The sequence below is a fragment of the Patagioenas fasciata genome, chromosome 1 (assembly GCF_037038585.1).
Source record: "Patagioenas fasciata isolate bPatFas1 chromosome 1, bPatFas1.hap1, whole genome shotgun sequence".
NCBI classification, from domain to species: domain Eukaryota; kingdom Metazoa; phylum Chordata; class Aves; order Columbiformes; family Columbidae; genus Patagioenas; species Patagioenas fasciata.
The window spans coordinates 213782522-213797384 of NC_092520.1; the positions used below are offsets into that span (position 1 = coordinate 213782522).

At 47.3% G+C, this 14863-nt stretch overlaps 1 protein-coding gene across 2 annotated transcripts in view; it reads left to right on the plus strand.

Moving 5' to 3' along the window:
* Positions 1 to 14863, plus strand: part of NET1 (neuroepithelial cell transforming 1) — a 54850-nt gene that overhangs the window by 38073 nt on the left and 1914 nt on the right. The window contains exons 1-9 of one of the 2 annotated variants that reach the window (XM_065842255.2): positions 4323 to 4478; positions 8933 to 9040; positions 9826 to 9990; positions 10755 to 10817; positions 11262 to 11358; positions 11475 to 11551; positions 12044 to 12301; positions 12539 to 12709; positions 13555 to 13741. In XM_065842255.2, coding sequence (XP_065698327.1) covers positions 4386 to 4478; positions 8933 to 9040; positions 9826 to 9990; positions 10755 to 10817; positions 11262 to 11358; positions 11475 to 11551; positions 12044 to 12301; positions 12539 to 12709; positions 13555 to 13741 — 1219 coding nt within the window. In that variant the 5' untranslated portion in view covers positions 4323 to 4385. Of the gene's footprint in view, positions 1 to 4322; positions 4479 to 8932; positions 9041 to 9825; positions 9991 to 10754; positions 10818 to 11261; positions 11359 to 11474; positions 11552 to 12043; positions 12302 to 12538; positions 12710 to 13554; positions 13742 to 14863 lie in introns of those variants that run through there. The other variant, XM_065842246.2, reaches the window with a different exon arrangement.

A 14863-nucleotide genomic window follows, 5' to 3' on the forward strand; every position in this document is an offset into this window, starting at 1 on the left:
ATCTGGGAGTGGAATGTTAAACACAGCTCACGGACAGTAAACAACTTGGTGTAGGGCAGAGGGGGTCGGTGAACATGTAGGGGAGAAGAAGATTGCCTATGGAGATCTTATTTATTCCAATCCTCCAGTGTTCTGCGTGTTATGCTATATATAGCGCATTAAGAATAGCTGTAAAGTGAGTTTTTAGGTGGATTTCAGTTCTTAGTAAATAGGATTTCGCAAAACACACACAACAACGATGAAAATGAATATGCTCTGAATGTCATGGATGCTTTCGTTTTTGCCGAGACTTTAAGCCGCCAAAGGGATTAAAATGTCGCAGGTTCTTTCTTTGAAGAAATTGAATCCAGATGTCAGGCAAATTAGAGGCATCCAGGACCTGTGAAAACTGGGAAAACTGCCCATTTGAGGAATAACCCGCTGCCTTCGGGCCCTGCGAATGCACCAGCTCAAGTCTTCTCCCCAGTCAGTGGCAGAACCGAGATCTTTCGTCGGTGGCTTGATCAGCAGCAGCAAACGTCCTTTTTGCAGGGTTAGGTATAAAATAAAGCAACCCCGAAGTGTCCTGGCTGATGGTTGGGGCTGTGAAACCTGGTCAGAGCTGAACTATGAGGATATTGAGGTTCTGTGATGATTCTCTTCCATGAAGGTAGGCTGAAAATCACAATCCAGGCCTGCTAGGGTTTTATATTTTCTCTCTCTCGTTCTTGTATGTAATTTGCTTTAATACTTCCAAGAGAAGAGACAGAATCAAGTCATGAGCACCCACCACCCTGGACACAGGTGCTGGAAACATTTTCAGCTCGGGGAACATTCCATCCTGCCATGCTTGGCAACCCTTGGCACTACCCAGATGCCATGTGTCGCTTAAACAACCGAGTATTTTTAACCATGAAAACTTACATCCGTCTGGAACTGTACGCTGGAATTTGGATGCATGTTTTCGTAGGAATTCATTGTTTGTTAATCTAAAATTCATTCGAATGATGCTTTGGGGCTGAAATAACAAAATGGCATGTCAATACCCCGGAGAGCATTTTTATTTAGTAGCAGCCCTACTCAGAATAACTTGCAGGAGCGAGGAATGTCGCAGGTATGAGGCCGCCCAGGACTTGAGGCAAACAGCTCTGAGTAGCAGCAGTCCTCCCTTCTTCATGGAAATGAAAACCCAGGCTAAAAATAAGAGTAAAACAATGACGGCTGGTTGATTCCTCTGTCACTTGAACTCTTCCTGCCTGCCTTATTTGATAGGAGGAGTCACCGAGGTATTTTGCTTCTAGATGTAAAAATCTCTATTTGAGTATAAAGGAGGAATGTTATTAAAACCCACTGGTGGGGAGCAGGAAGAACTGGTCTGTTATCCAGCGACCGGCCGGGCTGCATTCTCCTGGCTTCACATCCGCCACCACGTGGGTTGGTCCCTGCCCGGTGGACTGGGGGGACTGGGAGAGGCACAAAGGAGGCTGGGGCTGGGACAGAGGGGCACTGGGAAGGCACAGGGAGATGGTTTTGGGTAGAAGAATATGTTAGAGGGAATCATAGAGTAGTTTGGGTTGAAAGGATCTTCAAAGCTCCCCCAGTGCCACCCCTACCATGAGCAGGGACATCTTCGCCAGCTCAGGTTGCTCAGAGCCCCGTCCAGCCTGGCCTGGGATGTCTCCAGGGATGGTTCATCCACCACCTCTCTGGGCCAGGCTCTCACCACCCTCATTGTAAAAAATTTCTTATATCTAGCCTGAATCTCCCCTCTTTTGATTTAAAACCATCACCCGTTGTCCTATCGCAACAGGCCCTGCTCAAAAGTCTGTCCCCATCTTTCTTCTTGGCCCTTTTTAAGTACAGAAATGCAGTAAGATCTCCGGAGCTTTTCTTCTCCAGGTTGAACACCCCAACTCAGCCTTTCAAGCTGAGATTATGGCCCATGTGTATAGTGTTCAAATCTATAAGTCTGGCTTTGTTGCTTCTACTACATGAAAAACAATTCTCCTTTCTTTTTCCATTTGCTCCAACTTTCACCAGACAGTTCCGAGGTACCACAGCCTTGCTCAGGATGGTTTGCCCACTGGAGTCGTTGTTTCCACTACAATGAACTTTACTAACTCAAAAGTCATATTCACCCTGTTTCTTGTATGTGTTGTAAGTAGAGCAGAGGCAGGTGAGGAACATGCAGGTGTCACAGCGGACTCCAAGCGATTATATTGCTGGAGAGGGGACGCTGCGGGCCTGGGGAATGGTCATTAAGCCTCTGCAACATCATCTTCTCCACCCTCGCTGCCTTCAGGCTTCTCCAGATTTACTGCCTTCCCTGCATTGCATGTTGGTGAGCAAGTACCCATTGCCCAGTGCGTGCCTCCACCACTCAGGGTGGATTTTGCCCCGAAATGGGTATTTATGATTTATATAGGTAGAGCAGACATACAGAACTCATCCCATCTGCTACAGGGCCAGCTGGGAACCGCTTGTTTTAGGATTTTTAGTGCTATAAGGCCTTACCCACCACTTGCTTTGACTCAAAAACAGGTGTCCCCAGCATGTAACCCTTTGCACGTGCCATGTCACGAAGTGGCCGGTGAGCCCTGCTGTGTCAGGCCAGAGCTTTACGTTTCCACACCGTGACATCAGCAGGTTACATCAGCTGGGCCTTGCATCACCACTAATTAATTAACCTCACAAGGCAGAAAGTCAGGGATCTCCCCGCCGGTGAATCACGTGTTTCCCCTTGAGGGCTGGGGAAGGAGACATATTTAATATGTCATATTTAATATGGCATGGAGTGCTTCAGGACACAGGACATCACGTTCTGGTCCTAATTGAAGTGCCTCCTTTATGTGCATGACTCTGCTTCACGCCTTCCCTCTTGGCTCCTGCTTGTTCATCCCTGATTTGCAGTTGACTCGGCGTGACCTGTCTACACCTCAGGAAAAAGAGATGTGGTCTCGGGGCCAAGAAGTGTTCCCAACTCCTGAATCTTTAAATTGAATTTAACAAACCTTTGGCCTTGGATTGGAGGAGAAATGGGCATGTGGGTACTACCAAAAAACTCTGATTAAACCCAACAGGGAGTTTGTCAGCTTTTTCCCAGTGTCGTTGTCCCTTTAGTCTTTTGTTGTTTTAAAAGCACTTGACTTCACTAATCCCAAAAAGGATCTGAAAGAGTCACAGTCTGTCCTTCCAACAAGGGTACGGAAACTCGCTGTATCCCAAATTTCTGAGAATGCTGCAGTGGACGATCCTAAGCGTCCCGGTTTCACATTGCAGAGGTTAAGCAGGCGCAGATTTGCTGAGAGCAGCTCTCTGGGGAAGAGGAGCAAACAAAGCTTAAAAATCATAAACCAGGGAGGGGACGGCAGGACTTTCCTCCTGCCCATTACTCTGAAAAATGCCCTTGCAAACCATCTACCCATCCACGTAGGAGCTGGGGACCAGCTCAGTGGGGACCCCCCAGTGCTTCCAGCCACCCCAAATTTATAACTAATAAAAGGTTGGTTAGCGCAGGTAGGCAGCAACGCAGCTGCTCTGCTATTGCCAAATCAACTCGGGTTATTTTTACCAGCACAAGAAACCTTTTATTTTGGAGATTTGTAGCGATGCCAGGAATAATATTACTTGAACAAACAAACAAAAAATTACAAACGCTTTGCATCCAGGGCCAGGCCTGCTGGAACAGGCTCCCCTGTTAGAAGGGGAGAGGCTGAGCCCAGCCCCTGGCTAACAGAGCCGTGCCAGCGCAACCTTTAAAGCTGAGAGCAGACTTAAAAGCACAGGTCTAGACAAGACTTATTCTTTTTTTTGGAGTAAGGAGAGCTGAGGCAAATCATTTCTGGCAACGAGAGCTGCCATCAGGAGGTGTGTGTCCCACCGCCAAGCTTGCAAGACGGCTGTAGGCGGCGGCGGGCTGCAGTGCTGTGATTGCCAGCAAAGAAAAAGAGGGGAAAAAACAACAAAAAAAGCCAAAACATACATTTGGCTTCATCGCTTTCCAGCTCACACGCTGAAAGCCCCGCACTTTTCATACCGCTTGCTGGCGTGGGGTGTGAGGGAACAGTCCCCTCAACCCTCAGTGGGTGTCTGCATCACGCCGCCTTAAAGCAGAGCCTCTCAGAAATCCCATTTTTGGGGGAATTTTGGAGGAAAACAGGGAAAGCAGCACACAGACCCCTCGCCCGCGGGCACTCTGCCCTTGGGGCCGGGGGGCGTGGCTTTGTCTGGAGGGGGCGTGGCTTTGAGCTGGAGCGGGGCGTTGATGTGCGCTGAGGGGGCGTGGCTTTGTCTGGAGGGGGCGTGGTCTTGGCGGTAGCCCCGCCTCCGTCGGTGAGGTCGGGGCGCGGCGCGGCGGCGGGCGCAGAGCGGCGATGAGCGCGGGCTGAGCCGGGACGGCAGGGGCCATGGTGGCTCACGACGAGCTCGGGGGGCTCCTGCCCATCAAAAGGACTATCCGGGTGATCGACGCGCAGAACCAGTCCTTCAGGGAACAGGAGGTGAGGAAGAGCGGGGTCGGAGAGAGGGGAAAAATGGAGTTTTGTGAGGGGAAAAGTGGTGGGTTTGGGAGCGTCCCTCCCCGCCTCAACCTTCCCGCCCTCCACTCCTGAGGGGGAGCAACGAGGTGGGTACGCTGCTCACTTAGAGCCGGCCCCGGAGTGGGGTGCAGGCAGCGATTTGAAAAAGAAAAAAAAAAGTATTAAAAATTTTAAAAAGAAAATAAATAAAGAAAAAAATCTTCATATCTCCTAGAGGAATGTGACCAGGGAGCCCAAACCGAGCCAGCGGGATTTACCTTTAAAAAAAACCCTGTTCCTCTGTTCGCTCTTTCCACTAACAGGATTTTTCCTAATTAGGACATTTGCTGCATAAACCCCCTCCCAAAGAAATAACCAAAAAAATGGGGTTTTGTGGGTTTGTTGTTTGGTGGGTTTGTATTTGTTTGGGGTTTTTTTGCAGTATTGTTATTTTTATCATGTGTTGTTATGCAGATGAACATAATTGCATTGCTGGTAGTTGCTCACATTCCTCCTGCTGCAAAAGTTTAGCAGCCAGGTAGGGACCGGCTGCTCTGGGCAGGGTTTTATTGCCGAGATTAGTGGTAAGATGAGGTGGAAAAGAGAAAAAAAACGTGGCTCCAGACAGCTCTGGGGTTTAAGGGCTCCAGGCTTAGTCGCCAGCCTCTTAAAATCCTGGTTTTAAACCAGCCAAGCTTGGGCAATCTCATTGTGCAAAAAAGGGAAACCAGATGGTGGGAGCGAAATAACATAAACCAGATCTTTTAAAGGAGAGTAAGTCACCTCGAATTCTTAAAACGTGTTTTCTGGAGGGTATAACCGGCACGTTGGGGTATCTGAAGTTAAACGTTGGGTCTGTGTTTGATTAATGAGTCCTAAGCCAACACTCTATCGGTGCCAGGTACTGAGCTGCTATCGAGAGCCACTGAAGTTATCAGCGGAGTGCGAGGCAGATTTCCCCTTTAGTCATGAGCAGCCTGTTGAATTTGAGAAAAGCGAGGGCTCTAATCTCCGTACCGACGTGTCAAGCCGGAGCCTGGTTGTTCGGTTTAAGTGCAGACAGCAGTTTTCAGAATAGAGCCAAGAGACCCAGCGACCTCCTTCCAGCTGAATCTTCAAATAAGATAACCAGGTGGCGATGATTTCTGGCAGGAATTACTCGAGCTGGTGACTTAAAATTCCTTTCTGGCTTAATAGGAAAAGTTTTGCTGGGCGTGTTTTGTGGATTTGTCACAGTATTTGTCTGCATAGCTGTGGCACTGGCACGCAAGACATCGCGCTCTAGTAAATGATCCTTGTAAAAACCACTAATTATTACCTAGCACATAGGGGAAAGGTTGCAGGCGTGTGTGCTGCTAGAGGAAAATGTTTGTTGCTGGAAAGTAAAGCTTGGTTTTCTTTGGAGCAGCAAGGTGCAGCTTTTTTCACACTGTGAAGAGTTAATCTGTATTTAGAAGCATTTGAAGAAATTCTGCTAGCGTGAGGTCTTGTCTGCCAACCGAGGCACAAGTTTAAGTTTTGTGTGTATGGTTATGATATATTTATGTTCCCTTTTAATAAAGAGTCCCCTGGAAAATAAAATCTGAATGGAAGCAGAAGTGCTGTTGCACTCATTGCGGTTCTTAATTATCTGTTGGCGCTGTAGTGCTTAACACTGCCAGCTTGTTACAGAAACTTTGCAGACTTGGTTCTAATCTGGGCTCCTGTAAGTAATACAGCGTGGAGACAGGCGAATCATTGTTCGCAAGGACAGAACTAAAAAAGAATTACTGAGCCTAAGTTATCCGTAGCATGAACCGTGCGGAGTCTCAGCTTACACCATGACTGAGTCTGACTGTAAGCGGAGTACGTAACCCCGAGCTGAAATGCAGATCTCAGAGAAGGTGAGGTTTCTAAGGAAGGGGATTTTTCTTTCCCCCTCCCTGCCTTGGATCAAATGATTTAATTGAAAAGAGAAGAAGAAAAAAAACAGATGCTTTTCTTGGCAGTCGAGCCGTTCGTGTCTGAGAGCACTCGCAGGATTTGTTTCTCTTTAAGAGAGGGCAAATAGCCTTTTACGAAGCTGAATTTATAGCATACAGAAGTTTTTCTCCTGGCCCAACACCCCGGGGGAGCACATCACATGTACAGAAAACCCTCTTGTGCAAAATTCCTTCCTCCGCAGAGCAGGCAGGGGTTCCCCAGGAGTTGTGTCCCTCTTGTTCAATGCCGTGGTGCATTTCACTTTGAACCCCGTTTTGCACGTCTCCGTACGTATCGACCGCTCCGAAAAGCGGTGATTTATAATCCCAGGGAGCCCTTTTGTGCCGCCTGTCGCAAAGGGAGAGGAGGAATGAATTCCTTCTGCCGGACCTTGTGTGTTCACATGTGTCGCCCCGGCCCAGCGCAGATGTGCCAAGGAGGCATCCACACGCGTCCCGCAGCATCATATCTCAAATCTGGAAAGGCCACACGCTTGACCCTTTCACAGCGAGTTGCAAAGTCTGGCCAAGCGTCCTAAAGTGCTGAGGTTCTTCGCTATTAATTTTCAGTGTCGTGGGTTTGTTTTCCGTGCTATTTATATCGGGGCCTTGACAGAGCTGTGTGTGGCTTATGTCTGTATCTTTTCTGCTTACATTCCTGCACTTTCTTAAGCTTCTCTTGGCTCTCATCCCTTTATTCTAACACGCTGATACATGGTTTTATAGAAGTAAATTACCTGTCCTTTTCCTCTGTCTGTAATTAATTCAAGTTTGCTTGTCGTCTTTTGAGCCTGGCCTAACTCTCCAGCCTTCTGCATAATCCTTTTCCTGACTGTCTTGAGTGCAGTGGCTCATGGTTGACAAAAAAGCAGCTGCAGTTGCCTGTGCTTTACCTAAACCCAGCTGAGGGTCGCCTTCTTGAGCTTGAGGACACTCTTACAGCTTTTCCCTATTTTTATAATACCCTTATAGTTCTGAGATCACCCAAACATTTTGAGCGCAGTGCTTCATACTGCGCCAAGAGCTCTTTCTGTTCTGCATCACTCATAAATTGTTTCTTTTCATGTTCCCTCCGCCCTGCTCCCCGCAACTTTGAAGGCTTAATTCAGCGTGAGCTCAACCCCTCTTGCTTAACACGGCGTGTAGGCAGCCAGACGGGCTGCTCCTCGGGTTGTGTTGCTGAAATCAGATCTTACATACGGAGCTTTTATGCTTCCCCGGTCTCATGACTGGAACCCAGCTCTGTGTGTTGCTATTTTCCTTTTTGGCGTTTGGCGCTTCGGTTGCCACACAGAAGGGTTTGGGCACCTTATCTTGCAATCTCAAACTGGAAATAGAGACAGCGAAGAGCTTATCCTAAGTGATCCTGGCTTTGCTTTTTAGCCTCTGGCCGAACACCCCAGGGGAGCACATCGCATGTACAGGAAGGATTCAAATGTAATTAACCAAAAGCTTTGGTAACATTATTACTGAGATGAACTCAAAAAAGAGGCTTTTTCCATCAGCTCCTCTGAACTTCACGCTAAGTAACTTGTTTATGATGATGATGATGAGTCACATCCAACCGTCTGCCAGATGTTTAAGAGCACCAGGGTGCATCATCTGGCCTTTTTCCTACCCTTAAGCTCTCAGTCCACCTCATTCGGGCATCCCGCTGTGCACACCTTTTTTGTACCATCCTCACGACACAATATTTTTGGTGTAAAACACACAGGGTCGCCAGCATGATTTTAAAAACTCAGCTTAGCAGGAGGTTTCCATGGGGCGTTTCCTCTTTCTTGGCAGCGTTTCGGTCAGGACAGAATTGAAAATGCTCCGAGCTCCCGGCAGGGATTAGCGGTGTAGAAAAGCAGAAGCTCTATCTTTCAAATCTAAACAACACATAAGAAAAATGATGATGACTTGCGGGGTGGGAGGGAGCTTTGTAAACGAAAGGTTTGCAGCTTTATCCGCTTCGTGTGTGCGTGTCCCTCGCAGGAATGTTCAGCATGTGGTCGTTTGCTATTTGTTAGAATAGCTGCTGAGGTTGGCCTGGGCTCCCACTGCTACTTTTCTCTCCAGAATAAAATTAAAATGGAAAAACACATTCTTTCTACAAAGGAAAAACATGATAAACTGGAGAAGCAGATCACAACTCCATCTTTAGATGACAATCACTCACTTTGCGGAGGAGAATGCTTTGGTCTATTTATGTTCAAACCATAACGGTCCCAGTTTTGAATTCTGACTGACATGTGTGTTATCTTGCCTCTTTCACACTGGGCAAAGCCACCGCAGCTTAATTGCCGCCTTAGAGCTCAAACAAACATTTTCAGTCTCTGCTTTATTTTTAAGATGAATGGCTGCTTCAAAACACTCTCTTTGCTCTGCTTCCCACTCCTTAAGTGGGTTCATGCTTTTTAAACCTGCCTGAACAGCTTGAGAAATGAAGTGGGACTCACAGCCAGTACAATTTGTTCTCTGCTTTATTTACAGGAGCCGAGCAATAAGCGGGTTCGACCTTTAGCACGGGTCACGTCTCTGGCGAACTTGATCTCTCCTGTAAGAAATGGTGCAGTTCGGCGCTTTGGGCAGACAATACAGGTAAAAAAAGCAGAGGCTTCTAGTCTTTAAAGTCTGGAGATGCAGAGAAAGTACTGGCTGTATGGGGTTAAAACAGGCACTGAGATTTCAAGGCATCTCTTGGAAATCTCCTCTATGATTCACACATAGACAGAAAACTTGTTTGGGACTTGGGGATGAAGAAGACTTCAGGGGCAGGTTGCTAGATAACAAGGTTATTAAAGGTTTAAGCAGTAAAAACCAAAACCAATAAACTGATTCTGATAGGGGGAATTAGTTGATAAACTGTTGCCGTACTTGAGGTACGTGTATCAGAGCATGTGCTTAAATATGAACTGACCCTGCTGTTCAGTGATCCAGATAATGTTCCAGAAGTGTTGTCTAAGGAACACTATACCCCACATGTGCAGATAAGATCACTTCTGCATCTTGGTTTTAATAACATTACGAATCATGAGAGCAAAGTTCAAGTGACTCCTGATTAACCCCGTTATAAGCAGAATTATGATCCTAGTTTATTTACTTCCTCATACTTTGGAAATAAACCCAAGCTTTAGCTGCCCATCCTCCTCTCAAGCGCTGGCCCAGTGCAGGGAAAGGCACATGGAAAAGTTTGCCAATCTCTGGGCTCGATTAAAATGTTCCTTTATCTGAGGAAAAGTGTCTGGGTGTGTTTTTCCTGCCCTGTACAACACAGGAGGATGGAGGATTGGGAGGGGTATGGATAATACCATAATACTTCAGCACTTTTGAAGTGTTGGCTCTACATATTTTTTTAATTTTTATTTATTTTTTAATACCCGCAGTCATTTGCCCTTCGCAGCGACAAGTCTCCCAGCTGTGCCCAGAAGTCATGTAGCAGATCTGCTGCTCCTACCCCTCCTAAAAGGAGAAACAGCGTGCTTTGGTCTGAAACGTTAGATGTCAACATGAAAGAATCCCTGAGCACCAAAGAAATTAAACGCCAGGAGGTGGGTTAAACAGCAGGACTGGGAAAAGCAGCCCAGACCTCGGCTTGGGCTGTTTCCTTGGCGGGGGAAATGAGTAACAAGCATCTGTGGGGAACTGTATCTTCCCATGCACCTTCGTTTTTAAAACTCTAGATTTATTTCTGCGTGAGGCATGGGAAAAGGTAGAGCTTTCTCTCTTGAGTCACCAGGGAGTTCGTCTCCCCCGTTTTGACCCTTCAGAGATGCCAAACTCTTTCCACGGGGGGTGCTCGGCATTTCTGAAATCCGAGACCCAGCCGCGCTGGTTGCTTTACAGCAAGACCCAAAGTCGGGTTCGTCGTAAAGCCAACTGTCTTTCTCTTAAAGCTCTTGACAACTGGTCGCAAGCCAAATGGCAAGGCCTTGGCTTGCCTTTTTCCTGTCCTTCTTAGACAAATGTAACGACAACACAGAAGCTGACTAAAAGACGCCTGGGATTTGACCTCTGCGGTTTTCTGGGTTTTGTGTTGTTCATCCTTGCCCGTGTAAAAGCAGTGATTTAAAAGGCGCTAATATTTAATTTGGCTCGTGCGTGGGCGTCAGAGCTTTCGCACAGTTGTAAGTAACGCTGCTTGCTCGGAGCTGAGAAAGCCGGCGGATTTACTCGGGGTTGTCGTGCCCAGGTGACGTACTGTCAAACTGGCAAACCCGCCTATTCAGGATATATATTATGTGAGCTAAAAGGTTCTTTCAGAGAAAAACTGGGATTAAAGGTGACTCCCGATGCTTTATCTCCTTCCTCACAGGCAATATATGAAATGTCCAGGGGAGAGCAGGACCTCATCGAAGACCTCAAGCTTGCCAGAAAGGTGAGTGTTTTGGTTTTTTTCCTGCAGTTATAAAATCATATTCCAGATAATAACGAAGTTTCTTCACACCTGCAAACATTTTGCATCAGCTTTGTCAGACCCAGAATCCACAGTTTAAAAGCTGGCCTGGAAAGCTGAGGTGAGCAATCCAACAGTACTGGTTTGATTGCAATAAACCCGGCCAAAAAAGGATTGTGCTTTACATTCCTACAGAGGTAGCTGTGGAATCCCTCTGCCCGATGAAAACAGTTCAGACAGGAAAATCCTTTTCATTTGATATCTTCATACAGAGATGAATCTTGTTATGGTCAAAGCCAGTGTTATTGTTTCCATTGGCTTCACTTCACATCTGCCCTGCAAATGACACATCCCCTCATATTTAAATGGTCAGTTTTGGGCCTTGGGAGACTTGAATATATTTTAATACTGACGGTTTTTTGACAGGCCTATCACGATCCCATGCTGAAACTCTCCATCATGTCCGAGGAGGAACTCACCCACATATTTGGGGACTTGGATTCTTATATTCCTCTGCATGAAGGTGAGAGCGACTGGATCATTTTCACACGATGCGCTGAGTTAAACTCTGTGCTTTCTCACATCAGACCAACCTACCGGGGCATTACTGCAATTTCTGTTTTTGTGCTTCCATTTCAGACTTGTTGGCAAGTTTAGGAGAAGCGACCAAACCAGATGGAACAGTGGAGCAGATTGGGCCCATTCTTGTGAAGTGGGTGAGTGCATAACTCGAAGACAGCAGGCTAAAAACAAGCTTACAGAACGTTTAAAGCTAGAAGCCGAAAAGCTGTGGGCTTTTGTGGCCTTGAGTGAAAGACTGAAACGGAAATCCTGGCTACGCTGAAAACAATGGGAGTCTGTCAGCCGTAATGGGCCATGATTTCACCCTGGATACTTACACTGGCGTGACTGCAATTACTTGCTGATTTATGGTTGAAATGTCTATATCTTCTGGAGCGTTTGTCACTGATGTGATTTCAACAGCGTTATCGCTGTCAATCTGAACATTTGAACTTCAAAGGCATCGCATGCAGGATGCCCTTGTTCTCCTCACAAAACACTGGCTACATATACAAGGATAGTCTGTTAGCTCGTTTTATTGGGTGAAGTATCACAGTAAGGGAAGTAGAACTCCCCCGAGTTTGACACATTGATGCGATTTGCTTTTCCTACGTGGAATTTAACTCCTGACTATTGTTCTCCTGCAGTTGCCGCGACTCCACGCCTACAAAGGTTACTGCAGCAATCAGCTGGCGGCCAAAGCGCTTCTGGATCAGAAGAAACAGGACCGGAGGGTGCAGGACTTCCTGCAGCGCTGCCTCGAGTCTCCTTTCAGCCGCAAACTGGACCTTTGGAGCTTCTTGGACATTCCTCGAAGCCGCCTGGTCAAATACCCACTGCTCCTAAAAGAGATCCTGAGGCACACCCCCAAAGACCACCCCGATATCCAGATTCTGGAAGAAGCCGTAAGTGACAGCGATTTTTGTGGTCATCATTCTGACATAAACACATCATTCTGGTGCTTCTTAAACCCTCGGCAATTTTGTGGGGTGGTTTTCTCGATGGACACGAATCTGTGAATGTAACCCCTCACGAAAGCTGAGAAATCAGTCCACATGGATTCCATCACCTGGAGTTCTTAAAGGGAAGGTATACAAGTAGAGGTCACTATTTAATCATTTCTAAATGTTTTTGCTTTATAGATATCTATAATCCAAGGAGTCCTCTCTGACATCAACCTGAAGAAGGGCGAGTCGGAGTGTCAGTATTACATTGACAAGCTGGAGTACCTGGATGAGAAGCAGAAGGACCCAAGGATTGAAGGCAGCAAAGTTTTACTGTGCCACGGCGAGCTGAAGAATAAAAATGGACATGTAAGTCCCTCATGTTCATGGCAATTAATTCTCAAGATGGAAAACCTTCCCTAAGTGGTAGTTAAAACTGTTGTATCAGGACCAGGAGCCCTTCCATCCGTTGGGTGAGCTTAGAGAATTAACTGTATTTTAAGAAGCAGCAGAGCTTTTAGCTCTGATAACAGTCTGCATTTCAGGGTGTAAGGGAGAGCTTCCTGCTGACAGCTTTACAATCGGCCTTCAGAGGCTGGAAAATAATTAGCACAGAATTCCCATAGAAAGTGTTCTCTGTGCTCTCCGTCCAACGGGATTTCCTGCCGGCTCTTTACTTTCAGGTGCTCTGACTTTCCCTGTTCTGAGCGCCGGCTCTTTCACAGCGTTCCTGCAAAAACCTCTTTGGCTTTGCGGCAAACTGCCAGAAGTTTTATCTCCTGCCGCAGCAGCGCTGAAAGACCCTGCTGTACTCCAGGGTTTGCTGCCTTTTGTTCTGCTTCGCAGGACTAACCTTGTCTTAAACATCAGATCCTTTTCTGTTTATTTGGTTTTGCTTGATTGGAGGGTTTTTTGTTTAATTTGGCCATTAGACTCCTATACACATGAAGCGTTTTGTATTGGCAGAAAAGATACAGCTCCTAATCGTCTTATTCTTGCCATTTGCAAAAGATAATTCACTTTTTAAAGGTCATAAGATAATAAACCCGTTGATGTAATTCTGCTCTGTGCCAGGGCCTTATGTTGCTCTAAAAGGAAACTCAGACCGTGGGTGAAACTTCAGATAACGCGGCCTTGAATCCCAGAGGATGTGTAATCGCTTTGAATACCAAGTAAAACTCTTTGCTTACATTCGGATGTGTTTTCCCTTTCAGAAACTCTACGTTTTCCTCTTCCAAGACATCCTGGTTTTGACTCGGCCGGTCACTCGCAATGAGCGTCAGGCCTACCAAGTGTACAGGCAACCCATCCCCGTGCAGGAGCTACTGCTGGAAGACCTGCAGGACGGCGACGTGAAGATGGGAGGATCCTTCCGAGGAGCTTTTGGCAATTCCGATAAAGGTACAGACCAAACCAGATCACCCATGCGGGGATCCGGTGGCGAGGAGAGATTACACCGGGGTATAGATCCCTGGGAACTGAGGTTCTTTTAGGATAAGCTGACACGTGGTGTATGTTGACTGTCACTGCTGGGCTTTGCACTATTACATTGGGCGGCCATGAACTTATATATGGTGCTTTGATTAGAAAATATCTATTTCAACATGTGTCTTTTTAGTTTGTTTTATCTGGTGGGGTTTTGAACACGCCAGAGGCTGTGCTGCCATCCAGAGACCTGGACAGGCTGGAGAGCTGGGCAGGGAAAAATTTAATGAAATAGAACAAGGGCAAGTGTAGAGTCTGGAATCTGGGCAGGAACAACCCCAGGTTCCAGTGTAAGTTGGGGAATGAGCTATTAGAGAGCAGTGTAGGGGAAAGGGACCTGGGGGTCCTGGGGACAGCAGGGTGACCATGAGCCAGCACTGGGCCCTTGTGGCCAGGAAGGCCAATGGGACCTGGGGTGGGTTAGAAGGGGGTGGTCAGTAGGTCAGAGAGGTTCTCCTGCCCCTCTGCTCTGCCCTGGGGAGACCACACCTGGAATATTGTGTCCAGTTGTGGCCCCTCAGCTCCAGAAGGACGGGGAACTGCTGGAGAGAGTCCAGCGCAGGGCAACAAAGATGCTGAAGGCAGTGGAGCATCTCCCGTGTGAGGAAAGGCTGAGGGAGCTGGGGCTCTGGAGCTGGAGAAGAGGAGGCTGAGGGGTGACCTCATTAATATTTATAAATATATAAAAGGTGAGTGTCAGGAGGATGGAGCCAGGCTCTTCTTGGTGACAAACCAATGATAGGACAAGGGGTAATGGGTACAAACTGGAACACAGGATGTTCCACTTAAATATGAGAAGAAACTTCTTCCTGGTGAGGGTGTCAGAGCCTGGCCCAGGCTGCCCGGGGAGGTTGTGGAGTCTCCTTCTCTGCAGACATTCAAACCCGCCTGGACCCCTTCCTGTGGAACCTCAGCTGGGTGTTCCTGCTCCATGGGGGGATTGCACTGGATGAGCTTTCCAGGTCCCTTACAGCCCCTGACATTCTGGGATTCTGTGATTCTTTTCCTGAAGGACAGCCCAGGTCGCTTGTCTAACAA